The sequence below is a fragment of the Mustelus asterias genome, unplaced genomic scaffold (genome assembly GCF_964213995.1).
Source record: "Mustelus asterias unplaced genomic scaffold, sMusAst1.hap1.1 HAP1_SCAFFOLD_221, whole genome shotgun sequence".
Lineage (NCBI taxonomy): Eukaryota > Metazoa > Chordata > Chondrichthyes > Carcharhiniformes > Triakidae > Mustelus > Mustelus asterias.
Window position 1 is genome coordinate 119,340 of NW_027590205.1, and position 27,824 is coordinate 147,163.

The 27,824-nt window shown below is 44.1% G+C and overlaps 1 protein-coding gene across 1 annotated transcript in view; it reads left to right on the forward strand.

Annotated features, from left to right (window-relative positions):
- Positions 1-26,405, forward strand: part of LOC144485812 (uncharacterized) — a 51,574-nt gene extending 25,169 nt beyond the window's left edge. The window contains exons 7-11 of the mRNA XM_078203894.1: positions 217-290; positions 667-757; positions 20,593-20,904; positions 23,640-23,702; positions 26,243-26,405. Of these exons, the coding sequence (XP_078060020.1) occupies positions 217-290; positions 667-757; positions 20,593-20,904; positions 23,640-23,702; positions 26,243-26,352 (650 nt within the window). The 3' untranslated portion in view covers positions 26,353-26,405. The remainder of the gene's footprint in view (positions 1-216; positions 291-666; positions 758-20,592; positions 20,905-23,639; positions 23,703-26,242) is intronic.
- Positions 26,406-27,824: the final 1,419 nt, after the last annotated feature.

The following is a 27,824-nucleotide window of genomic DNA, read 5'->3' on the forward strand; positions in this document are numbered from 1 at the left end:
GTCTTTGACCGGCGGAGACATGATAGGCCCAAGGGCGTTTTCTGTGCAGTGGACTTCTCTGACTTTATGAATCTTTGCCTCAGACTATGAATAAAGAATATTTCAAATATCACTTCAGTGTGCAAATGAATCCATTATTGTGTATGAATTCTAGTGGTAGGGAACCTGTCTGAAATGCAAAGTCATGTTTGTGTTACCTATTTCAATGGAACCCAGAATTAGGACTGCAATCATCTATGCAGCCTTCTGGCATCAAAATCACAGTTCTGAGTTACACTTATAAAGGTGGGGTGAGTTGGGATTGGGGGGAGGGGGTGGGTTGGGGCTCAATGGTGTAGATTTCCTTTAGTTCCAATACTGAACGAAATCCCAAAAGCAGCATTTTTGTATGGATTTGAAAATTCCGTTCGAAAGTGAGCCAGGGAATTCTCTGCACGTGTTACCTCGCTTGGATGTGTACATTGAGAACTCCCAGCCAGTCACGCTCTGACTTATTTTCCTGGGAAATTAAGAGATGGATGACTTGGAAGATTGTAAAGGTTTCTGACTAACTTTTGATCCAAACAAACTGCAGGAAATAGTATTCTGTAGCGAGACCTGCTTAACTGCCCTGAGCAATGACTAAAGCCCTTTTTGAATTTTGGCATGCATGCTCCATGTCTTTAGGTTCTGACATGGAGAGTAATCGCAGTGTACGCTCGTGCTTCTTACAGACCATTAATATGCGGTGGTGGAACCAAATTGAGCGTGGAGCCAAGTGAGTAGAATCTATTGGCATCAATTACGGGTGGCACGGTGGCACAGTGGTTAGCACTGCTGCCTCACAGCTCCAGCAATCCAGGTTCGAATCCAGGCTTGGGTTACTGTCTGTGTGGAGGTTGCACGTTCTCCCCGTGTCTGCGTGGGTTTCCGCCAGATTCTCTGGTTCCTCTCACAGTCCAAAGATGTGCGGGCTATTTTTATTGGTCATGCTGAATTGCCCATTAGTGTCAGGGAATGTGTAGGTTAGAGGGATTAGTGGGGTAAATTTGTGGGAATAGGTCCTGGGGTGGGATTGTTGTCGGTGCAGACTCGATGGGCCGAATGGCCTCCTTCTACACTGTAGGGATTCTATGATCTATGAATTTGAGAAGATTCATTTTGCACTCAGAAGTTTTTGGCCTCATTGCAAAAGTGGGGAGAAAATTTGCCATTGTGACAAACGAACCTGATGAATTATACAATGATGAAGGAATGTGTCCTTTTCCACTTGCACATAAAGAAGTTCCTCACACAACTAAGTATCTCACACGTACCAACTATTGATACCACAATACTTCAAAGAATAGTGATCCAACTTTTTTTTAAAAAAGAAAACAATATTTCCTAATGCCAGACTGATTCCGGGATAGCAGGATTATTAGCTTTGTTTCTCTCTCTACACGTGCTGCCAGACGTACACAGTTTATCCAGAATTGTCTCTTTCTAATTTGCTATTTAATCGGTCGCACCTGTTTTGAGGGCAGATCGGTCATAAAATTATGCTAAGAGCATGTACTCCCCAGGGTTTTGAAATAGCTGAAGTCTCTGTGGCCTGCCCCAGTGGAAGCTTTCTGCTTGGGCAATAGTCACTGTGTGTATATTGCTGATAATGAAAAACTGATATTCGGCAGCGGCACCCGACTGCAGGTTGTGCCAAGTAAGTGCGAGTCCACCTTCATTTCCTCCCATTAGATACAGATTTCTGCTGAATGGTGTCGGGTGAAAGGCCGGTAAAGAGCCAAGGCAGTGCTTGGAATGAAGGAGAAGCCATTGCACCAATCAATTAAGCTATTAGGCACCGAGTATCGAGTTCAGCTCACTGTTCATTAAGCCGTGTCATCAACACCAGTTGAAACATTAGGCATCAGTGATGTGACATCGAACTGAAATTGGGTTACTAATAGGATAGAAAATGCCCATTTAGCAGGTTGAGTCAAATGCCCACTGATTTGAGTAATTATCTACATATATTTCATTTTCAAGCTTGTCTTTGTTAAAACTAATAATCTTGCTAAAACTATACAAGGTACGATTTAGACCACATCTGGAACACTGTCCCCTTACATTAGGAAACCTATACTGGCATTGGAGGCAGTTCAGGGAAGGCCACTCCTTTGATCCCAGGTATGGATATGTTTTTTCGGAGAGTTTGAGTATGTTGGGCCTCTACTTAGTGGAGTTTAGAAGCATGCGATGTGACCTTATTGAGACTTATTGGATTCTCAGGGGACATGACAAGGTTAGATGCTGAGACGTTATTACCTCTTGTAGGACCAGAGGTCATAATCCCAAAGTATGAGGTTGCCCATTTATATGATGAAGATTTTCTTCTTTCAAGCCAGCAGTGAATCTGTGGAATCATTTACCGCAGAGAGCTGTACAGGTTGAATGTTCAGATTTTTAACCCACAGGGCAATCGAGGGTTACGAGGATACAACGGGAAAGAGGTATTCAGAATTATCACATCAGCTAATTCATGATCTCATTGAATGACCGATGGGCCAAATGGCATCCTTCTGCCCCGTCGTCCTATGGTCTCCGGTCTTTGTTAAACTGCTGACACGAATGCATGCTTGAAATAAGGCTTCAAAGTGAAATGTTGGTCAACGATTATCAACAACAGGTTGATGTTTTGAACCAGGTGTTATAGTTCAAATTAAAGGGTCACTCCTTTAAAGACAGATATGAGGAGACTTTTTTCTCTCTTAAAGAGTAGTGAGTCTCGTCATCTCTCTTCTTCAAACATCAAGGGGAACAGGGCCTTTGATTATTTTAAACACAGCTAGATAGATTCTTGATTAACAAGGGATAAACGGTGATCGGGAGTAGGCAGGAATGTGGGGGTGAGGTTACAATCAGATCAGTCATGATCTTACTGAATAGCGGTTAGGCTGGAGTGGCCAGTGCCTTACTCCGACTCCCACTTTGCATGTTCGTATGTGTTGATGTCAAACTTTTTTCCCAGGATTTGTGTCTCCTGGGTGTTCAGGGAGAAGTACCGGTGAAGATGGAAATTGTGAAACACAGTCAATTCATTATCCAAATATTGTTCCCTGATATAGTCAAAAAAACAGTGGGAGCTAAGTGTGAGGGAGAGGGAGGGAACGGTTATATTTGGTTCAGGAGAGAAGCTAATTAAAAGAAGTGACACGAAACAAACTGAATGTGAGCTAGCCCTGTGTTCATATGGCTGGGTCGATATTTTGTAGTAGCTGTTACTACCGAACTGAGAAGCTTGTCTTTGGCAAAGGGACCAAACTCACTGTGGAGCCCAGTAAGTCCTCAACTATCTTCCATCATGATCTGCTTACATTAGGATGACAATCAATATTTACAGTTCCAAACATATCACCAAGTCGTGTTTTTAAAAAAAATCAGTACACGCTTAAAGGGAGGAGATGCAATATAATGGCCATTCATAACTTGGGGAGGTCTTGTGGTGCAATGGGCTAGAATCCCTACCTCTGAGCTAGAAACGCCGGGTCCGAGTCCCTACCCTTGGACTTGATGAACAAGAAAGGTGAGAAAGCAACGCTGCCAAAGATTGGGAGTGAGAGGGAGACTCCTGCTCAGCCACGCTTGATGTGTAGTATGGCTCTCTCAAGCTCTAAACCCTTCGCAAAAGCCGAGCGACGTGTTGCAGCAATAGCTATCACTGAAGGCAGAAGAATTCTGCCTAAATGCACCACTCGGTGCGGAGAGGCAACTTGGCTTTAAATTTGGCCTTGGATGTGCTTAGCTTTGTAGAATGTTATCAGATGTATTGTTCATCTCTTGGCGATAGATAATTTTTAAGGTTTACCATTCGCACATCATGGCAGTTGTTGAGGTTCCCACTGACATCAGTGAATATGCCAGTGTCCTTGCTGTGTATACTGGATGGAATCTGAATGAGCTGATGCACTGGTAGCTTTCTGCTGGTAACTAGTCACGGTGCTCATTACTATGACGGTACTTATAAACTCGTCTTTGGCTACGGGAAACAACTGAATGTTGTGCCAAATAAGTGCCAGGTGATTTCTCTTTACCCTTCGATGGATATTTCTGCAGAATCCATGTCTGGCGAATGGTGACAAAGAGGGAAAGTAACGCTTAAAATTAAAAACAAGCTGTTAGATGGATTTATGTATCATTAGATAATTAATTAGAACGATAGAGATCCAGAGGATATAATCAGTAAATTCGTAGATGATACACAAATTGGTGGTGTGGTAAATAGCGAGGAGGAAAGCCTTACATTACAGGTCGATATTGAAGGACTGGTCAAATGGGCAGAGCAGTGGAAAATTGAAATTTAACTCTAAAAAGTGTAAGCTGATGTATTTTGGGAGGACTAACAGGGCCAGGGAATATACAGAAGTTAATTGAAACTGCATGGAAGGAAAGTTAAACTGCTAGCTATGTCTTGTACTTTTTGAAATAGAGTACAGCAAATAAAGCAAAAGGGTTCAATGGGGATGGATTTCAGGGAGAGGAATAGTTCTATTTTTGCTTTGGAGATCACCTGGCATTACAATTTGAATCCCAATCTATGGTCAAATCACCAGGTCAAGCAGGTCAAAAACAACCTCTTGCAATACTGTCAGCACGGGAGTTACGGATTTGTGGAGCATCTTCCATGATTGGCCAGAACATTGAATACAGGAGTTGGGACGTTTTGTTGAAGTTGTACAAGACATTGGTAAGGCCACATTTGGAATACTGTGTACAATTCTGGTCACCCGATTATAGAAAGTATATTATTAAACTAGAAAGAGTGCAGAAAAGATTTACTAGGATGCGACCGGGACTTGATGGTTTGAGGCTGGATAGACTGGGACTTTTTTATCTGGAGTGTAGAAGATTGAGGTGTGATCTTTAGCGGTTAATAAAATAATGAGGGGTATAGATCAGCTCGATAGTCAGTTTCTTTCCCCAAAGGTAGGGACGTCTAAAACTAGAGGGCATAGGTTTATGGTGAGAGGGGCGAGATACAAATGTGTCCAGAGCGGCAATTATTTCACGCAGAGGGTGGTGAATGTCTGGAACAAGCTGCCAGAGGTAGTAGTAGAGGCGGGTACAATTTTGTCTTTTAGAAAGCATTTAGACAGTTATATTGGTAAGATGGGTACAGAGGAATATGGGCCAAATGCAGGCAATTGGGATTAGCTTAGGGGTTTAAAAAAAGGCTTCATAGACAAGTTAGGCCGAAGGGCCTGTTTCCATGCTGTAAACCTCTATGAATCTCTGACTCTATGATTGTATCATCCCCACATCTGAAAGGCCGATCCTTGGTACTTGAACAAAACTCACTGTGGAACCTCGCATGCATCCTCACAAAGTGCAATGGTCTCACCCAGCATTTACAGAAAATCTGAACCATATTTGCTGAGATTGTAAAGTGGATAGAAATATATGACATATGGAGCTAACAGGCAAGGAGTGGGAATTAAATGTAAATTGGTGGATGGGGCGAACATATTTATTTCAGGATATAACCTGCCCTGGCTATTGAAGTCAGCAGAATCTGAAATTGAACTCAAAACTCAAACTCAGGATAAATAAAATATAAATGAATCTTATATTTCTGCTCAGGTGTTTGTACTTTTTGCCGCATTATGTACACATGTACTAGCACCAGAACTTTGAATCTTATCTTTGGCAGAGGAAACAAATTCACTGCGCAATCCAATAAGTGGTTTTAAATTTTCAGTTTGGACCTGGTTAGAGTATGAGTAACTGAAGTTACCTCGTTTTTTTGTTGCGTAGGAAATGGGCATTGCTGGCTAGGCCAGCACTTACATAGCCTGTCCCTCAATGTGGAAGGCAGTGGTGAGCTGCCTTCTTGAACCTGCTGCACTCGTCCATGTGTTGTGTGTATCATTCCATTCCTGCCTACAAAACATTTCCATTCTGTACAGAGATTGTGGGGAGTGTGGTGGCCAATGGCTACTTGAAGTTAGCAAGTGCATTAAGTTTCTGACCATTCTTTCCCTCAAAGTTCCTTTTTGCACGATGCAAGTAAATAATTTATTGACCTATTACGTTCAAATGGGTGGGAAGTGAGGGGGGAGACATTTATATTTTTCGCTGGATATAACCTGCCCTGGCTATTGAAGTCAGCAAAATCTGAAATTGAATTCAAACTCAAACTTAGGAGACATATAATATAAATAAATCATTCTTCTGCTCATGTGGTTGGGTTTAGTTTTTTGTCCCATTGTGTACAGATGTGCTGGCACCAGAACTTTGTAACTTGTCTTTGGCAGAGGCAACAAATTCACTTTGCGACCCAATAAGACATTTGAAAACGTCAGTTTGGATCTGGTTGGAACATAAGTAATTGACCTTTCCTTAAAGGTTCTCAAGGGCTCACCCTCATGTGAACTTTGTATATTCCCCTGCCTCCGAATTAATGAGTATGCTTCATCATTACTAAAGGACATCTGCAAACTTCACTCCAATGGAAGGTCTATGTCTGTGCCCTTTATACTATACATTATGACTATACTGTGAAGCTGCGGCACCCAGTTGACAGTTGTGCCAAGTGAGTACGATTGGAAGTTACTCTCATTCTGTTTCATGTCGATTATTTTTTCGCTATATTGTGTCTGACAAATAGCAACCAGGGCAACGATACAAAGTATTACATGAAATACAAGTGAAGGCATTCTGTCCGTAAAATGAACTTCAGAAAGATAGAACATGGAACATTACATCGCAGTACAGGCCCTTCGGCCTTCGATGTTGCGCCGACCAGTGAAACCAATCTAAAGCCCATCTATCCTCCACTATTCCAAAATCATCCATATGTTTATCCAATGACCATTTAAATGCCCTTAATGTTGGCGAGTCCACTACTGCTGCAGGCAGGGCATTCCATGCCCTCACTAATCTCTGAGTGAAGAACCTACCTCTGACATCTGTCCTAAATCTATCACCCCTCAATTTAAAGCTATGTGCCCTCGTGCTAGCTATCACCATCCGAGGAAAAAGGCTCTCACTATCCACCCTATCTAATCCTCTGATCATTTTGTATGCCTCTATTAAGTCACCTCTTAACCTTCTTCTCTCTAACGAATACAACCTCAAGTCCCTCAGCCTTTCCTCATAAGACCTTCCCACCATACCAGGCAACATCCTAGTAAATCTCCTCTGCACCCTTTCCAATGCTTCCACATCCCTCCTACAATGCGGCGACCAGAACTGTACGCAATACTCCAAGTGCGGACGCACCAGAGTTTTGTACAGCTGCAACATGACCTCCTGGCTACGAAACTCAATCCCTCTACCAATAAAAGCGAACACTCTGTACACCTCCTTAACAACCCTATCAACCTGGGTGCCAACTTTCAGGGATCTATGCACATGCACACCGAGATTTCTCTGCTCATCCACACTACCAAGTATGTACCATTAGCCCAGTACTCTGTAATCCTGTTACTCCTTCCAAAGTGAATCACCTCACACTTTTCCGCATTGACCTCCATTTGCCACCTCTCAGCCCAGCACTGCAGCTTATCTATGTCCCTCTGTAACCTGCAACAACCTTCTGCACTGTCCACAACTCCACTGACTTTAGTGTCATCCGCAAATTTACTAACCCATCCTTCTTCGCCCTCATCCAGGTCATTTATAAAAATGACAAACAGCAGTGGCCCCAAAACAGATCCTTGCGGTACACCACTAGTAACTGAACTCCAGGATAAACATTTCCCATCAACGACCACCCTCTGTCTTCTTACAACTCGCCAATTCCTGATCCAAACTGCTAAATCACCCTCAATCCCATGCCTCCGTATCTTCTGCAATAGCTTACCGTGGGGAAACTTATCAAACGCTTTACTGAAATCCATATACACCACATCAATTGCTTAACCCTCATCCACCTCTTTGGTCACCTTCTCAAAGAACTCAGCAAGGTTTGTGAGGCACGACCTACCCTTCATAAAACCGTGTTGACTATCCCTAATCAAATTATTCCTTTCTAGATTATTATAAATCCTATCTCTTATAATCCTTTCCAAAACTTTGCCCACAACAGAAGTAAGGCTCACTGGTCTATAATTACCAGGGTTGCCTCTACTCCCCTTCTTGTTGTGGTGTATATGGATTTCAGCAAAGCGTTTGATAAGGTTCCCCGTAGTAAGCTTTTGCAGAAAATACGGACACATGGGATTGAGGGTGATTGAGTGGTTTGGATCAGGAATTGGCTAGCTGTAAGAAAACAGAGGGTGGTGGTTGATGGGAAATATTCATCCTGGAGTTCAGTTACTAGTGGTGTACCGCAAGGATCTGTTTTGGGGCCACTGCTGTTTGTCATTTTTATTAATGACTTGGATGAGGGCGTGGAAGGATGGATTAGTAAATTTGCGGATGACACTAAAGTCGGTGGAGTTGTAGACAGTGTGGAGGGAAGTGACAGGTGACAGAGGGATATAGATAAGCTGCAGAGCTGGGCTGAGAGGTGGCAAATGGAGTTTAATGCGGAAAGGTGTGAGGTGATTCACTTTGGAAGGAGTAACTGGAATACAGAGTACTGGGCTAATGGTAAGATACTTGGTAGTGTGGATGAACAGAGGGATCTGGGTGTCCATGTGCATAGATCCCTGAAAGTTGGCACCCAGGTTGATAGGGTTGTTAAGAAGGCGTATGGTGTGTTAGCTTTTATTGGTAGAGGGATTGAGTTTCTGAGCCAGGAGCTCATGCTGCAACTGTACAAAACTCTGGTGCGGCCGCATTTGGAGTATTGCGTACAGTTCTGGTCGCCATATTATAGGAAAGATGTGGAAGTGTTGGAAAGGGTGCAGAGGAGATTTACCAGGATGTTGCCTGGTATGGTGGGAAAATCGTATGAGGAAAGGCTGAGGGGCTTGAGGTTGTTTTCGTTAGCGAGAAGAAGGTTAAGAGGTGACTTAATAGAGGCATGCAAGATGATCAGAGGATTAGATAGGGTGGATAGTGAGAGCCTTTTTCTTCGGATGGTGTTGGCTAGCACGAGGGGACATAGCTTTAAATTGAGGGGTGAGAGATATAGGACAGATGTTAGAGGTAGGTTCTTTACTCAGAGAGTAGTAAGGGCGTGGAATGCCCTGCCTGCAGCAGTGGTGGACTCGTCAACGTTGAGAGCGTTCAAGTGGTTAGTGGATAAACATATGGATGATATTGGAATAGTGTAGATTAGAGGGGCTTTAGATTGGTACCACTGGTCGGCGCAACATCGAGGGCCGAAGGGCCTGTACTGCACTGTAATGTTCTATGTTCTATATTCTTGAACAAGGGGACAACATTTGCTATCCTCCAGTCTTCTGGCACTATTCCTGTAGTCAATGACGACATAAAGGTCAAAGCCAAAGGCTCTGCAATCTCCTCCCTAGCCTCCCAGAGAATCCTGGGATAAATCCTATCCGGCCCCGGGGACTTATCTATTTTCACACTGCCCAGAATTGCTAACGCCTCCTCCTTATTAACCTCAATCCCGTCTAGTCCAATAGCCTGTATCTCAGTATTCTCCTCGACAACATTGTCTTTTTCCTGCGTGAATACTGACGAAAAATATTCATTTAGCGCCTCTCCTATCTCTTCAGACTCCACGCACAACTTCCCATTACTGTCCTTGACTGGCCCTAATCTTACCCTTGTCATTCCCTAGTCATTACCCTCGATAGATGGATAGCGAGCTCAGATCTCAATGCTTAGTTAGACATGCCGCAGGTGGCAGACCAATCTCTGGGCCTCAGCAATGTGACAGACATGGATGTGCGACTCACTGGGTGACCTTGCATCCTGGTGAAGTTATGTAACTGGAGGGAAGCGATGTCCTGCTCGTATTACCGCAAAATTATTAACTCAGAAACTCAGCGAATATGTGAGGGACCTGGGTTCGAATCCCGTCATGGCAGATAGTGGAATTTGAATTCAATAATCTGGAATTAAGAATCTACTGGTGACCAGGAAAACCATTGTCGATTGTCGGAAAAACCCATCTCGATCATTAATTTCCTCTCGGGAAGGAAACATAGGAACATTGAAAATGGGAGCAGGAAGGGGCGTTTGGCCTTTCAAGCATGATCTGCCATTTATTATGATCATGGTTGATCATCCACTCAATAGCCTAATCCTGCTTTCTCCCCATTAACCTTTGATCCCATTCGCTTCAAGTGCTATATCCAGCCGCTTCTTGAATACATTCAATCTTTTGGCAACAACTACTTCCTGTGGTAATAAATTTCACAGGCTCACCACTCTTTGGGTTAAGAAATGTCTCCTCACCTCCGTCCTAAATGGTCTACCCGGAATCCTCAGACCCCTGGTTCTGGACTCCCGCACCATCGGGAATATCCTCTCTTCATCTACTATGCCTTGTCCTGTTCGAATTTTATAAGTCTCTATGAGATCCATTGTCATCCCTTTAAGTAAGTCTCCCTAATCTATGAAGGCCAAATCACGCCTCATATCTTCATAGTCTCCTTGATTAAGATTCAGCACAGTAGTCTCCGAGTCAACTACTTCACTCTCCACCTTGATAAAAAATTCTCTCATGTTTTGTTCACTCATCCCCAAGGGGTCTTGCACAGCTAGATTGGCAATTATTACCTTCTCACGACACAGTACCCAGTCTAAGGTGACCTGCTCCCTCGTTGGTTCCTTCACATATTGGTCAAGGAAACTATCCCGTATCCGGTCCAGGAAATCCTTCTCTACAGCATTGTGGCTAATTTGATTTACTCAATCAACGTGCGGATTAAAATCACCCTTGATCACATGTATCTCTAATTTCGTGTTCAATGCCATTTCCAACATCACCACTGCAGTTTCGCGGTCTGTATATGACACCCACTGATGTTTTCTGCCCCTTGGTATCTCTCAACTCTACCCATATAGACTCCACATTATCAGAGCTAATATAGTTTCTCACCAGTTAATTTCCTCTTTAACCAGCAGTGCCGCTCCACCACTTTTTCCTTTATGCCTGTCCATCCTAAATACTGAATACCCTGGAACAGTCAGTTCCCATTCTTGGGAACCCTGCAGCCATGTCTCCGTAATTCCAATTATAGCATGCCCATTTATATCTATCTGCAAGATTAGTTCATCCACTCTATTGCAAATGCTCTGCGCATTAAGGCACAGAGCCTTTCAGCTTATCTTTTTAACATTAATTGTCTCGTTTTTGAATTTTGGCCTTGGTTTCTCTGTATATCATTTTTCGTATTCCCTTTTCCACCTCTTGATTTTATCCTTGTTCCCTCCTTCTCTGACTCCTTACATAATTTCCCAACCACCTGGCATATTAGTTTCATTGGGTGACCTTGCAGTATTGTGAGGTGGTGAAACTGGGGGTAGACGATAGCCTAGTGGCGTTATCGCTAGATTATTAATCCAGGAAATCAACTAGTGTTCTGGGGACCCTGTATTCAAATCCCGCCACGGCAGATGGTGGAATTTGAATTCAATAATCTGGAATTAAGAATCTACTGTTGACGATGAAAACCGCTATTGGAAAAACCCATCTCGTTGAGTAATGTCCTTTAGAGAAAGAAATCTGCCATTCTTATTAGATCTGGCCAACATGTGCAATTTGGTTGACACTCAAGGGCAATTGGGAATGGATAATAAACTCTGGCCAGCCAACGGTGCCCATGTCCCACGAATGGATAAAATATATCTCTCTTTTGGAAAATGAGCTCGAGTAACTGTTGATTCAAGTAAACATAAACGCATCTTTCAGACTCAACATGTCTGTTTACCTCTTCGAAATATAACAGGATTATGACAATGCGAACAGATAATGGTGGGAAAAATCACAGCAGGTCAGGCAGCATCTGTAAGGAGAGAAAGCTTAGCTGACAAATTAAATCTGTTGAATTGTATTTCTTTTCTGCCAGGTGTTGAGGCGTCACTGGCAGGGCCATGTTGCAAATTTCTGTTAAGCCATTTCAGAGATTGGCAGAGCAGGCGCAAAGGGCTGAATAGCCTTCCCTTGTTCCTATGTTAACTCGCAAAGTTTCAGAGTCAAAATATATTTGTTGTTATATTTGACCAGTGGCTACCTTGGCTCAGAAATTCTTCACTTTGATAGAATCTGAGAGCATCCAAGGAGGCTCTTCGGCCCATTTAGCCTGTGATGGTGGGGAAGGGGCAGATATGCAATGTCTGTTACCTGCAGCGAATCAGTGACTGTTCCAGCTTTTTCTTTGCCGTGAATTGTCTGAAATCTGAAACAGCTATCTCAATAGAAGGTTTCTGTCTGAGCAATTGTTACTGTGCTACGCAAAGCTAACGTTCGGCAGCGGCACCCAGGTGACAGTTGTACCAAGTGAGTGTGAAGTCAGTGTGTTTCTATTCTTTCACTCCACATCTCCTCTGTGATCTAGTTTTCTGTTGTTAGTAGGCTAGTCAAGTTGGACAGAGTGCCAATATAATATGTGGCATGCAGGCGAAGAGATTGCACAGTTTTGAGTCAGTTTTGATCCAGCTCAGCTTACCCAGTCATTAGAGGTACATGGGACAGGAGTTGGGACTGCACGCCTCAGTAATATGGTATTGAACTGAGAAGCAGATTTGTGTACTGTTAGTGGGATAGGAAGATTCCATCCAGAGAGTTGATCGAAAAGAAAGAGGGGAGACGAATAAGTACCATTGTTCTGTTTAAACCTTTGTAATTGTGAATGACACAGGCTTTTCATTTTCTTGTTGAAAAATAAATTCTCCTCATATCAGTCCCATATTCTTTGACTATGAACCCCGGTTCTGGACCCTGCTGCCATCCTGCATTTACCGTGTCTAATCCTGCATTATGGGCTTTAATGAGATCTCCTGCTCCTGCCTCCCTTCTTCTGAACCCCAGACAATAAAATCCTAGCCGACTCAATCTCCCCTCATATGTCAGTCCTGCCACTCCATTATCTGTCCGGTGAACCTTTGGTGCACTCCCTCTTTAGCCAGAACATCCTTTCTTGGATATTGTTTTGCATTTTTTTCTGGACGAAATAATGAACCAGCTGTGGAAGCAAATCGAATCTCAAAAACCTTAGCATGAAAAGCAATCCTTACATTGCTATTCATGTGGGTTATGTCGATTTTGTACCATCTGGAATCACTGTGCAAACTATGCAACCAGAAAGCTTATCTTTGGCAGTGGAACCAAACTGACTGTAGAACCCAGTAAGTGAAACTATTCTCTGCATTTTGTGTCTGGTTATAGTTTACGAAAGTAATGTCCGATTCTCATACACCTGTAAAGAATCTTTATCCTGTAATTGCTGCTGTTGAGTTGATTAGGAGGAGCAGGAGGCGAGAGGGTGGAGTGAAAAATTAAAACGTCCTCTGACAACTCTGTGTTAGAATTTACAAACAGCAAATTATTAGACTCCTGCAACGATGGAGGAGACCATTAAGCCCATCGCTCTTGCTTTGGGGACAGTAGAATCATCGTCATTGAATTTTACAGAACAGGAAGAGGTCCTGCGGCCCATTGTGCCTGCTCCAGCCATTATAACCATATCTATTCCAATCGCATTTTTCAGCACTTGGTTGTAGCCTTGAATGCTACGGCATAAATGATCTTTGGACTTGCATGCCAAGGTCCCTCTGGTCCTCTGCACTTTCTCGCGTCCTGCAGTTCATGGCGTATTCCCGTGCCTTCTTACCCCTCGCAAAATGCATCACCTCACACTTTTCAGGTTTAAATTCCGTTTGGCACTGCTCTACCTGTCTGACCAGCTCGCCCATATCGTCCTGTAATCTTTGCAAGTCAGTGACACTTAACCTCACACGAAAAACATGTGTGCATCCTTGGCTTGACTTTGTGTGAAATTTGTATACAGCGCTCCCGAAATAATGCAAATTAAATGTCTTTCTTCTGTCCTCTGTGAGGTAAATATGACTCAGCTGCTGCAACGCGAAGTTTCTGTCTTGGAAATTCTTCCTGCATATTTATTAATCACAGTGAGACACCCACATTCAGCAGTGAAATATGTGACCAGTAAGGATAAGCTTACTTAATGTCATTATCTGCTGTGTGATAGACAGGGAGCCAGCATCATGTGGGAAGGTAATTGAGGACATTGCACTGATATAATGAATTTGCGCAGCTGAATATCCACCTCAGCTCGTCCTAAATTGCAGTGTCCAGTCTTTTTTTAGCTCCAGTCCTTAGTAATGTCATATTGAACTAAAAATATCATAATTTTACTTTTACTTCTTGGATGTGGGCATTAAATCAAATCAAATCCGAATTGCCCTCTGGGCAATTTCAGGTTCCATGACATCGCTTCTTGGATCCAAACCACTGGACGACATATTTCCTTCTCCAAAGGACATTGTTGATCTAAATGGGCATTTACAACCTATGGCAGGAGTCCTGTTTTCATTCGCAAACTTGGCAATAATAAATTCACTTCCCTCGTCCAAGTCATTATGTATATTGTAAATAATTGTGGCCCGAGCATTGATCGCTGAGGCACTCCACTTGTAACAGATTGTCATCCTGAAAATGCTCCTCTTATCCCAACTCTCTGTATCCTATCGATTGGCCAATCCTCTGTCCATGCGAATATATTACCCCAAAAAGCATGAACTCTGAATTAGCCCTTTGTCCGAGATCTTATTCAAAGCTTTTTCCTGCAAAGATAAAATGCCAACCATTGAACGGCAATGCTTTTTTACGGCAATCGTCGATAGTTCCCGTAGTTTTTACTAGAGGCTACACTTAGATCAATTTATTTGAAATTACTCCGAGTGCTGGGGTGGGAATTGAACCCATTTCTTCAGAGAAATTAGCCCGGGGCTCTGCGCTGCTAATCCAATGACATTGCCATTTCACTTCAACCATCCCACAATGTTGCATGAAGAATGTTTAGTGATAGTTTTAATCAAAAGTTTGTTACAGAGTCAGATATCACTGTGATTAATTTCGTCTTGTGAGCTTTATGAAAGAATTAATATTCAGCGCTATCACCCATGGACTTCATGGACATATATAATATAGAGAAAGATAGAAAATAGGAGCACGAGTAGGCCATTCGACACTTAGACCCTGCTCTGCCATTCGACACGACCGTGGCTGACCCTGTAACTCAATACCATACTAGCCCTCTCCTCATAATTCTTGACACCTTGAGAGTATAGAAATATATATCCTTTTAAAATATATTCACTGATTTCGCATCCACAAACTTCTGTGGTAGAGAATTACAGTTTTACCAGCCTCTGAGTCAAGACAAAATGTCCTCATCTCAGAATTAAATGTCCAACCCTGAACACTGAAACTTTGCTCCCTTTTTCTGGACCCCACCCCGCCAAAGGAAACAACATCCCTGCATCCAGTCTGCTCATCCCTGCTAAAATTCTGTATATTTCAAGGACATCGCCTCTCATGTTCTAAACTCCAAGTGAATACAGATGCAGTCGCCTCTCCTGAAACGACAATCCTGCCATCCTAATAATCAGTCTGGTGTACTTTTTCTGCACTCTTTCTATTGCAAGTGTATTTTTTCTTCGAAAGGAGACCAAAACTGCACACAATATTAGATTTCATCAAAAAAGGATTGGATTTAGGAAATGTCTTAATGGAGGAAAGTGAGGTATTAAGTTGAAAAATGTTTCCTGATTTCGCTCCTGAAAGTCTTAAACATTAAACATCGTCTAAAATCCAATTTGCTTGAATCTTGAACTCCCCAACCAGCAGCAAATGTTCCTGTTTATCAACCCTCTCCGTTTGGGAATGATTAAGTCACTCCTTAACTAAATTCCAGCGTTTTAGAGTTAAACATCATCTACACTGTTAATCGGGTACTCTGAACATACATACAGCTTACAGAGTAAAATTTCTTCTCCTCCTGCTCTGTTCAAGGAATTCTTAAATGCTGATTTTTAATTTTATGAAAACCAGAACAAAAATGTTGCCGGTTCTGATTGCGGACTCTTCTTTATTTCAATCCTGATCTCAGATCTTTACATTCAAACATGAATATTAAGCTCTGAATATATTTTTCGGTCTCTCAGTGTTTATGCATTCTGTCTTCTATACCTGTCTGAAGAATTTGAATAAAGACATTCGTTGATCAATGCTTAGTCTTAGCATATGGACAATTATAAACAACATGGTTCATTGATTTTTAATTCTAAGGTGCGTTAACTTACATTTCCCTGCACTGAAAACATCCATTAGTTTTATCCATTCACAAAATATTAATATTTCTTTGCAATTTGATGTTTCCAGCTACGCTGCTTACAATGCTGTTTATTGTGTCATTTGCATATTCAGCATTCTATCACATTTTATCACATTGTCTTAATAAACACGACTACACTGCATATCATTCTGTATAGATATATATGTGCGTGCGTATTTGTGCGTGCGCGCGTGCGTGTGTGTGTGTGTGTTTATGTGTGAGTGTGTTTGTACGTCTGTATGTCCATACCTGTCTGTGTGAGTGTCTGCGGCGTGTGTATGTATTCAAATCTCGAATCAACATAGGAGCAGGTATAGGCCATTTGGCCCATCAATACTGATCGAACATTCAAACTGATCATGGCACATTCACACACGTTCACAGACGTGCACACACGCACCCACCCATACAAAAGCACACACAGAAACACTCACACAGATGCACACAAACACACACACAAGCTACACGCACACTCACAGAATTTTGTGACACAGAAACGTAGCATTTGCCTTCCTCATTGTTTGCTGTACATGAATGCTAGCTTTTAGTGAACAGGTCTCTCTGGAAGTCAACTCTTTTCAACCACGCACCATGTAGGACATATTCTGTATTTCTGTTCTTTTTCCCCCCAACCAGAGTGGATAACTTCATACTTAGTTACTTTTTATTCCATCTGCTATGTCTTTGCGCATTCACTCAGCCTGTCCAAATGTCCTTGAAGCCCCCATTGCATCCTCCTCTCCATTATGTCTGTGCCATCAGCAAGGTTTTACCTATTTTATTTGGTCCCCACATCAAGTTTCTGGGTGTGTTCCAGTCACTGTGTTTGTTTCTGGGCATGTCTGTCTCTCAATACCTCCGTCTGATTGTCTCTCGATCTGTGCGTGTGTGTGTTTGTATGTGTGTGTGTGGGTGTGTGTACGCCTGTGTGCCTGTACGTCCATGCTTGCCTGTGTGTGTCTGCGGCGTGCAAAAGTATTTCAGTCTCAAAGGAACACAAGAGCAGGAGTAGGCCATTTGGCCCAAAAATAATGCTCCAACTTTCAAACAGATCATGGTACACGCACACACACACACACACACACACGCTCTCGCGCTCCTATTTGATTCCACAAATATGTAGCATTTGCCTTCCACATGTCTTGCTGTGCCGACATGCTAATTTTTACTGACCCATGAACAAGGACATCCAGCTCTCTCTGGCAACAACCCTGTCCAATCTCGCACTGTTTAGGAAATACTCTGCTTTTCTGATGTCTTTTCTTTCTGCCAGAATGGATAACTTCACACATATTCAGTTTTATTTCATCTACCATGTTCTTGCCCATTTACTCAGCCTGTCCCAATTCCCTTCAAGTCCTCCTTGTATCCTCCTCACCATTAGTTGTGCTCATCAGCAAGACTGGAAATATTTTATTTGGTCCCCAAATCCAGTCTCTCTGTGTTTGTGTGTGGTGCTGGGTGTGTGTGTCTCTCAATGTCTCAGTGTGTGTCTGTGTGTGGGGGGGGGGGCGGGGGGGGGGGGGAGGGAGGGGGAGGGGGGGCGGGGCGGGGGTATACATGCTTCCAGATGCATGTGTGTGTCATAGTGTCATAGAATCATAGAGGTTTACAACTTGGAAACAGGCCCTTTGGCCCAACTTTTTCATGGCGCCTTTTTCATAAACCCTAAGCCAGCCCCAAATGCCTGCATTTGGCCCATATCCCTCTAAACCCATCGTACCCATGTAACTGTCCAAATGCCTTTTAAAAGACAAAATTGTACCTGCCTCTACTACTACCTCTGGCAGCTTGTTCCACACTCACCACCCTCTGTGTGAAAGAAATGCCCCTGTGGACACTTTTGTATCTCTCCCTCTCACCTTAAACCTATGCCCTCTAGTTGCAGACTCCCCTACCTTTGACTATCTGACTGATCTATGCCCCTCATTATTTTATAGACCTCTATGAGATCACCTCTCAGCCCCCTCAGAGAAAAAAGTCCCAGTCTATCCAGCTTCTCCTTATAACTCAAACCATCAAGTCCCAGTAGCATCCTGGAAAATCTTTTCTGCACTCTTTCTAGTTTAATCATATCATTTCTATAATAGGGTGATCAGAACTGTACACAGTATTCAAAGTGTGGCCTTAACAATGTCTTGTACAACTTCAACAAGACGTCCCAACTCCGATATTCAATGTTCTGACCAATGAAACCAAGCATGCTGAATGCCGTCTTCACCAATCTGTCCACCTGTGACGCCACTTTCAAGGAGCAATGAACGTGCACCCCTAGATCTCTTTGTTCTGTATGTCTCCCCAACGCCCTACCATTAACTGAGTGAGTCCTGCCCTGGTTCAATCTACCAAAATGCCTCACCTCGCATTTGTCTAAATTAAACTCTGTCTGCCACTCGTCAGCCCACTGGCCCAATTGATCAAGATCCCGTTGCAATCCGAAATAACCTTCCGCACTGTCCACTATGCCACATATCTTGGTGTCACCTGCAAACTTACCAACCATGCCTCCTATATTTTCATCCAAATCATTAATATAGATGACAAATAACATTGGACCCAACACTGATCCCTGAGGCACTCCGCTGGTCACAGGCCTCCAGTTTGAAAAACAACGTCTACAACCACCCTCTGGCTTCTGTGATCAAGCCAATTTTGTATCCATTTGGCTTCCTCACGCTGGATCCTGTGAGATTTAACCTTACAATCAACCTACCATGAGGAAACTTGTCAAAGGCCTTGCCAACTTCCATGTAGACAACATCAACTGCCTTCTTGGCTATCCCTTCAAAAACTCAAACTCACAAGGCCATGCTGACTGTCCCGAATCAGTCCTTGCATTTCTAAATGCCTGTAGATCCTGTCTCTCAAAATACGTTCCAACAACTTACCCACCACAGATGTGAGACTCACTGGCCTGTAGTTCCCAGGCTTTTCCCTGCAGCCCTTTTTAAACAAAGGCACAACATTTGCCACCCTCCAATCTTCAGGCATCTCACCTATGACTAACAATGATTTAAATATCTCTGCTCGGGAACCCGCAAATTCCTCCCTAGCCTCCCACAATATCCTGGGATACACTTCATCAGTTCTCGGGGATTTATCTACCTCAATGCGCTTTAAGACTTCCAGCACCTCTTTCTCTGTTATATGTACACTCCTTAAGACATCACTATTTATTTCCCCAAGTTCCCTAACAACCATGCTTTTCTCAACAGTAAAGACTGATGAGAAATATTCATTTAGGATCTCACCTGATAAATGTGAGGTGATTCATTTTGGTAGGACTAATTTAAATGTGGATTACGGGGTCAAAGGTACGGTTCTGAAGACTGTGGAGGAACAGAGAGATCTTGGGGTCCATATCCACAGATCTCTAAAGGTTGCCACTCAAGTGGATAGAGCTGTGAAGAAGGCCTATAGTGTGTGGAGTTTAAGAGCCGTGGGGTTATGCTGCAACTGTACAGGACCTTGGTGAGACCACATTTGGAATATTGTGTGCAGTTCTGGTCACCTCACTATAAGAAGGATGTGGAAGCGCTGGAAAGAGTGCAGAGGAGATTTACCAGGATGCTACCTGGTTTGGAGGGTAGGTCTTATGAGGAAAGGTTGAGGGAGCTCGGGCTGTTCTCTCTGGAGCGGAGGAGGCTGAGGGGAGACTTAATAGAGGTTTATAAAATGATGAAGGGGATAGATAGAGTGAACGTTCAAAGACTATTTCCTCGGGTGGATGGAGCTATTACAAGGGGGCATAACTATAGGGTTCGTGGTGGGAGATATAGGAAGGATATCAGAGGTAGATTCTTTACGCAGAGAGTGGTTGGGGTGTGGAATGGACTGCCTGCAGTGATCGTGGAGTCAGACACTTTAGGAACATTTAAGCGGTTATTGGATAGGCACATGGAGCACACCAGGATGATAGGGAGTGGGATAGCTTGATCTTGGTTTCAGATAAAGCTCGGCACAACATCGCGGGCCGAAGGGCCTGTTCTGTGCTGTACTGTTCTATGTTTCTATTTTCACCCGTGTGTGTGTGTATGTATATGTGTGCGCGCGCGTGTGTGTGTATGTGTGTGTGTGTTTGTGTGCATATGTGTCTATGCATGTCCGTCTATCTGCTTATATGCCTGGGCATGTGTGCGTGTGCATGTGAGTGTGTGAATGTGTGTGTGTGTGTGTGAGAGAGAGAGAGAGAGAGAGGGAGAGAGAAAGAGAAAGAGAGGTGTCCCTCCTCAGCCTTCTCTGTGCCAAGCGAAAAAGCCCTAATTATCCAGTCTCAGCATTCGGTAAATTAATGGAGAAAATCACATAGGGTTAAGACATAGAAAAAATGCGGGTCTAATCGAATGGCTCAGCAGGTTGGAGGAGGTCACTCTGTTGGATTCTGATTATTTCCTTTTATTTATTAAATTTTCAGAGGCGAAAGGCCCGGTAGAACCAAAATTGAGCGTCTTTTACCCGCCAGTGCCACGGGGAGCCACCGGCACCGACACAGCTGCAGTATGCTTGGCCTCGGACTTCTCGCCCAACGCAATCCAGCTCTCCCTGTACACGGGATCCGGCCAGGAGGCCAATGTGACAAGATTCAGTGTCCTATTGGAGAGCGGGAATTACAGGAGCTCGGGTTTTCTCTCTTTCCCCCAATCCGAGGAATCGCCAAACATCACGTGCAAGGCATTTCACGATAATCGAAATTACTCAGTAAACATCCCGCCCACAGCTGAAATTGGTAAGTTTATTTTATTTTCGTTCACGTGATGTGGGTGTCCTTGGCTTGGCCAACATTTATTGCCCGTCCTAAATTGCCCTTCAGCAGAGGACATTTAAGAGTCACTTGCCGGCCAGACCATGTAAGGACGGCAGATTTCGTTCGCTAAAGGAAGTTAGTGAACCAGATGAGTTTTAATGATAATCGACAATGGTTTCAGGGTCATCATGAAACTTTTAATTCCAATTTTTAAAAAAATGTTCAAATTTCGCAGCTGCCATCCCCAGGTCAGCATTCTGGGTCGTTGGATTACCAGTCCAGTGACAATGCCACTGCGCCACTGCCTCCTCTCAGAATGTTTTATGACAGGAAGAACTTGCACTAAATATTATCCATCCTCTTAACGACCTAAGGACTCTCGGTGTCATCGTCACTCAAAGTGTAGTCTTTTTGAAAGGTTAGCTGACTAATGATTGACGGTCAATTATCCTAGTCTGGGGACTTCACTGCAGGAGTTCCTCAGTGTCTCAGGCCTAACCAGCTTCAGGTGCTTCATCAATCACCTTCAATCCATTATAAGGTCAGAAGTTGGGATGTTCGCTGATGACTGAACAATTTTCAGCACCATTCGTGACACCTCAGATCTTGAAGTAGTGCATTACAAATGCAGCAATAGCTGGACAATACCTAGGCTTTGACTGACAAGCTACAAGTAACATTTGCGCCACACATGTTCCAGGCAATGACCAACTCCAACAGGAAAGAAGCTAACAACCGGCTCTTGACATTTAATGGCATTACCATGACTGAAACAAAGAACAAAGAAAATTACAGCACAGGAACAGGCCCTTCGGCCCTCCAAGCCTGCACCGACTATGCTGCCCGACTTAACTAAAACCCCTTTCCCTTCCGGGGACCATATCGCTCTATTCCCATCTTATTCATGTATTTGTCCAGATGTCCCTTAAAACTCCCTATCGTATCTCCTTCCACTACCTCCCCCGGCAACGAGTTCCAGACACCCACCACCTTCTGTGTAAAAACTCTGCCTCGTACGTCTCCTTTAAACCTTGCCCCTCGCACCTTAAACCTATGCCCCCGAGTAATTGACTCTTCCACCCTGGGAAAAAGCTTCTAACTATCCACTCTGTCCATGCCTCTCATAATCCTGTAGACTTCTATCAGGTCAACCCCCACTATCAACATCCTGAGGGTTAACGTTGCTCAGAAACTGAACTGGACTATCCATATAAGTGCTGTAGCTGCAAGAGAATGTCGGAGATTGGGAATCCTGTGGTGAGTAACGTATCTCCTCATCCCCCAAATTCTCTGCCCCATCCACAAGACATAATCATGACTGTGGTAGTGTATTCGCCACTTGCCTCGATGAATGCAGCTCCAATAACACTCAGACATTTGACACGACCCAGGACAAAGCAGCTCCGCTTGATTAACAGTGTGTTTATGAGTGTCACAAGTCGGCTTACATTAAAACTGCAATGAATTTATTGTGACAATCCCATAGTCGCCACACTCTGTGCCTGTTCGGGTTACACTGAGGGAGAATTTAGCATGGCCAATGCATCTAATCAGCACGTCTTTCGGACTGTGGGAGGAAACCGGAGCGCCCGGATCAAACCCACGCTGACACGAGGAAAACGTGCAGACTCTGCACAGACAGTCACCCAAGCCCGGGAATCGAACACAGGTCCCTGACACTTTGGGGGGGGGGGGGGGGGAGAGGCGGGGGGGGGGGGGGGGGGGGGGGCGGAGGGGAGTGGCGGGGCGTGGGGGGGGGGGTGGCGGTGCAGCAGTACTAACCACTGTGCCACTGTGCGGCTCAAGCATTAAGTACTCTATTCACAAACATCCACTTCTTCCACCACCGAAGCACAATGGCAGCAGTGTGTGCCATCCACAAGATACACAGCAGTAACTCTCCAAGTCTCCTTCCGCTGAATCTTCCAAACTCACGACCGTTATCATCTCGGAGGACAAGGGCAGCAGATACCTGGGAACACCATCATCTGGACGTTACCCTCCATGTCACTCAGCATCCTGACTTGGAAATGTTTCGGCAGTTCCTTCACTGTCGCTGAGTCAAAATGGTGGAACTTCTTCCCTAACAGCACTGTGTGAGTACGTACCCCTGACAGACTGCAGAGGTTCAAGCAGGAGACTCACAACCATCTTCTGAAGGGGGCAGTTAGGGATTGGCAATAAATGCTGACCTGCCAGCGATGTCCACATTCCGTAAATGAATAAAAATAATAAGAGCTAACTATTATAATTCAGGGCAGTGTGCAGGGCCCGTAACTGCTGGTACATCACCGAATTTAGGAACGTATTAAATACTAACCAGGGTACTGGAGAATCCCGTTCCTCTGGAGAAATGCCCTGATATCATTTAATCCACTGCAGAGCTGAAATCAGGCCTCGGTTTCACGACGTTTTCGGAAGACAGTGAAATACTGCACTGATGGAACGGCTCTGGATCCTGGGTTTTAATCCCTGATGGGGAATCGATCCTGCACTCTTTGAACTCAGAATTGGGCCGAACTAAATGGCAGAGCTACCAATGTTTCTCCGTTGTGAATAATCAAGTGAACAAGTCCAATCGTGCTGTTTGATTCTTACTTTCTTCGTGGCTTTTGGTTATGACAACAACATTATTCAAAGTGATATTGAGAACAAACATGGTTACAGTAATGTCACTTGCTCACTTAATAAGTCAAATGTCATTTTTGCCCTTCCAGATAAACCTAAATGCCCTACAGGTCGAAGTGATTCCTTGACAGAATCAAGTGACACGGAAAACGGTATGTGCTTTATTCAACATTTATCAAAGTAAAAGGCACTGATGAAAAGTGGAACTTTTTCAAGGAACAAATACTGGGTGTCCTTGATAGGTATGTCCCTGTCAGGCAGGGAGGAAATGGCCGAGTGAGGGAACCGTGGTTCACAAAAGAGGTGGAATGTCTTGTGAAAAGGAAGAGGGAAGCTTATGTCGGGATGAGGAAACAAGGTTCAGATGGCTCGATTGAGGGTTACAAGTTAGCAAGGAATGAGCTGAAAAAGGGGCTGAGGAGAGCTAGGAGGGGACATGAGAAGTCCTTGGCGGGTCGGATCAAGGAAAACCCCAAGGCTTTTTACTCTTATGTGAGGAATAAAAGAATGACCAGGGTGAGGTTAGGGCCGGTCAAGGACAGTGGTGGGAACTTGTGTATGGAATCAGTAGAGATAGGCGAGGTGATGAATGAATACTTTTCTTCAGTGTTCACCAAGGAGAGGGGCCATGTTTTTCAGGAAGAGAAGGTGTTACAGGCTAATAGGCTGGAGGAAATAGATGTTCGGAGGGAGGATGTATTGGCAGTTTTGAATAAACTGAAGGTCGATAAGTCCCCTGGGCCTGATGAAATGTATCCTAGGATTCTTTGGGAGGCGAGGGATGAGATTGCAGAGCCTTTGGCTTTGATCTTTGGGTCCTCGCTGTCCACGGGGATGGTGCCAGAGGACTGGAGAGTGGCGAATGTTGTTCCTCTCTTTAAGAAAGGGAATAGAAATGACCCTGGTAATTATAGGCCGGTTAGTCTGACTTCGGTGGTTGGTAAATTGATGGAAAAGGTCCTTAGGGATGGGATTTACGACCATTTAGAAAGATGCGGATTAATCCGGGATAGTCAGCACGGATTTGTGAAGGGCAAATCGTGCCTCACAAATTTGATAGAATTTTTTGAGGAGGTAACTAGGTGTGTTGATGAAGGTAGGGCGGTTGATGTCATATACATGGATTTTAGTAAGGCGTTTGATAAGGTCCCCCATGGTCGGCTTATGATGAAAGTAAGGAGGTGTGGGATAGAGGGAAAGTTGGCCGATTGGATAGGTAACTGGCTATCTGATCGAAGACAGAGGGTGGTGGTGGATGGAAAATTTTCGGACTGGAGGCAGGTTGCTAGCGGAGTGCCGCAGGGATCGGTGCTTGGTCCTCTGCTCTTTGTGATTTTTATTAATGACTTAGAGGAGGGGGCTGAAGGGTGGATCAGTAAATTTGCTGATGACACCAAGATTGGTGGAGTAGTGGATGAGGTGGAGGGCTGTTGTAGGCTGCAAAGAGACATAGATAGGATGCAAAGCTGGGCTGAAAAATGGCAAATGGAGTTTAACCCTGATAAATGTGAGGTGATTCATTTTGGTAGGACTAATTTAAATGTGGATTACAGGGTCAAAGGTAGGGTTCTGAAGACTGTGGAGGAACCGAGAGATCTTGGGGTCCATATCCACAGATCTCTAAAGGTTGCCACTCAAGTGGATAGAGCTATGAAGAAGGCATATAGTGTGTTAGCTTTTATTAACAGGGGGTTGGAGTTTAAGAGCCGTGGGGTTATGCTGCAACTGTACAGGACCTTGGTGAGACCGCATTTGGAATATTGTGTGCAGTTCTGGTCACCTCACTATAAGAAGGATGTGGAAGCGCTGGAAAGAGTGCAGAGGAGATTTACCAGGATGCTGCCTGGTTTGGAGTGTCGGTCTTATGAGGAAAGGTTGAGGGAGCTGGGGCTGTTCTCTCTGGAGCGGAGGAGATTGAGGGGAGACTTAATAGAGGTTTATAAAATGATGAAGGGGATAGATCGAGTGAACGTTCAAAGACTATTTCCTCGGGTGGATGGAGCTATTACAAGGGGGCATAACTATAGGGTTCATGGTGGGAGATATAGGAAGGATATCAGAGGTAGGTTCTTCACGCAGAGAGTGGTTGGGGTGTGGAATGGACTGCCTGCAGTGATAGTGGAGTCAGACACTTTAGGAACATTTAAGCGGTTATTGGATAGGCACATGGAGCACACCAGGATGGTAGGGAGTGGGATAGCTTGATCTTGGTTTCAGATGAAGGTCGGCACAACATCGTGGGCCGAAGGGCCTGTTCTGTGCTGTAATGTTCTATGTTCTAAAATACTTGCAAATAGACGGATTGATAAGTGGACAAATAGGCACGGATACAGACCCGGAGATTGAATGATAAACATATAGTGAGATGGGGAAAAAGATAGATTGTCACACAGAGTGAGGGAGAGAGATATATCAATCGAGGGGGATAGCGAGAGAGGAGGAGAGGCGGGGAGAGAGAGAGAAACTCAGAGTGAAAGAGAGATGAAGATAGATAGACAGGCAAGCAGACGGTCGGACGGACGGACTGACAGAGATGGACAGACGGACGGACGGACAGGGATGGACAGACGGACGAAAGTCAAGCTGTTAGATAATGGAAAAAATATCACATTAGTGGTATACAGTTGTTTTTCAATACCAAATCATATATCCATTAAACCAGATCTATCATTTGTTTCTCTTATTTTGGCAGATCGACTGAGGGTGAACTTTTTGTCTTTGACGGTGATGGGGCTAAGAATTTTGTTTTTCAAGAGCATTGTCTTCAATGTCATGATGACGGCCAGGGTGTGGCTATTTTGAGGTAAGGTCGGTCACCTGAATGCGTGCCAAGAAAGACAAACTGTGATGAACAATGACCATTGACGGGATCTCGCGAGGCCACTGTTAAGGCAGACGCTGAAACTAACCCGTGGAGTGAGCATTAACTTGGATGCATTTAGACAAATGAACTCTTACTCCAGTGCCCCATCCTCATCGCTTTTCATCCCTCCCTTGCCACCGCACCACCGCCCACCCCCGCCCCCGCCGCCCCCCCCCCCCCCCGCCCCCCCCCCCCCCCCCCCCGCCCGCCAACCCCCGCTCCCAATCGCAGCCTTGACTTCTTAAACCTCTCCAGATTTTTGTTTAATTATGGGTGTCACTGACTAGCCTAACTTTTTCCGCCCATCCCTTGGTCTTGAGCTGTGTGGCTCTTTCGGAGAGTCGGTGCAGACTCTATGGGCCAAATCGCATCCTTCTGCACTGTCGGGGTTCTTGTGCAATTGCAGTGGCTTCTGAGAATATTATTGGAGAATGTTAATGGAGACCCTAAAGATACAAGGTGTTCTTTGCTTGCTGACTCTTTGATGTGCTACTACTGTTGCTCCTTCCATTCCAAACAGAACTGCATTGGACGATGAAATGGATTCAGGTGTGAACTCATTGACTGGGGCATCAAAATCCAGAGGCTTCCTGATCAGAAGTTCCGCTTCAAGCAATTCAATCTCGCTTGTTTTAAATGGCGACTTAACTTTAAAAGACCCTCATTTCGGTAACTTTTTTCCACTGTTATTTTGATTTGAAACTCGCGGTTCTGCGTGAATTCTACTGCTTATGCTACATAAACATTTCAATTATGCATTTCAGCAACAGCGTGGAGCTAACATTTATATGGTTTCTGCCTGCATTAGTGTCGGAGACATTTTTGAAAACAGCATTTTCAATTTTAGGACGTATAGAACTTCGATTTTTATATTCTTTGCTTAGAATAGTAGAATCCTATTCCAGAGAAAGCAGCCAATCAGCCCATAGTGACAATGGCAGCCCTTTACAGGGCAATCTAAGTAATGGCACGTCACATGTTCCTTTTGGTTGTTTTACTCTGGTAGTTATTTTAAACATTGTATTTTAATGCATGCAATTTAAGAGCGTAAGATACATTAAACCAGCAAGGATCTGATTGGATTTTCATCAAACTTTTAGACTGTTGCCAAGGTGATATTCTTTCTCCTGTACTTAATCTTGGACTCCAGATTTTCCTCCCAGTGCCACGGAGGCACCAAACCCCAGCCTGTACATCTGGACCCTTAGAGATAATCGAGCAACCACTTGCCACCGTGCAGAGCTTTATCATGACACGGCATTTCACAAGTAAGATGAACAAGAGTTTTTGAACATCTCGCCATGAGCTTAGCCTAAACTCAGGTTATTGCTCTCAGGTTATTTCACAGATGGGACATTCATACACATTTAAGATCATCCGGTTAGTCAGGGGAAGCGAGAGTTATGGGGCT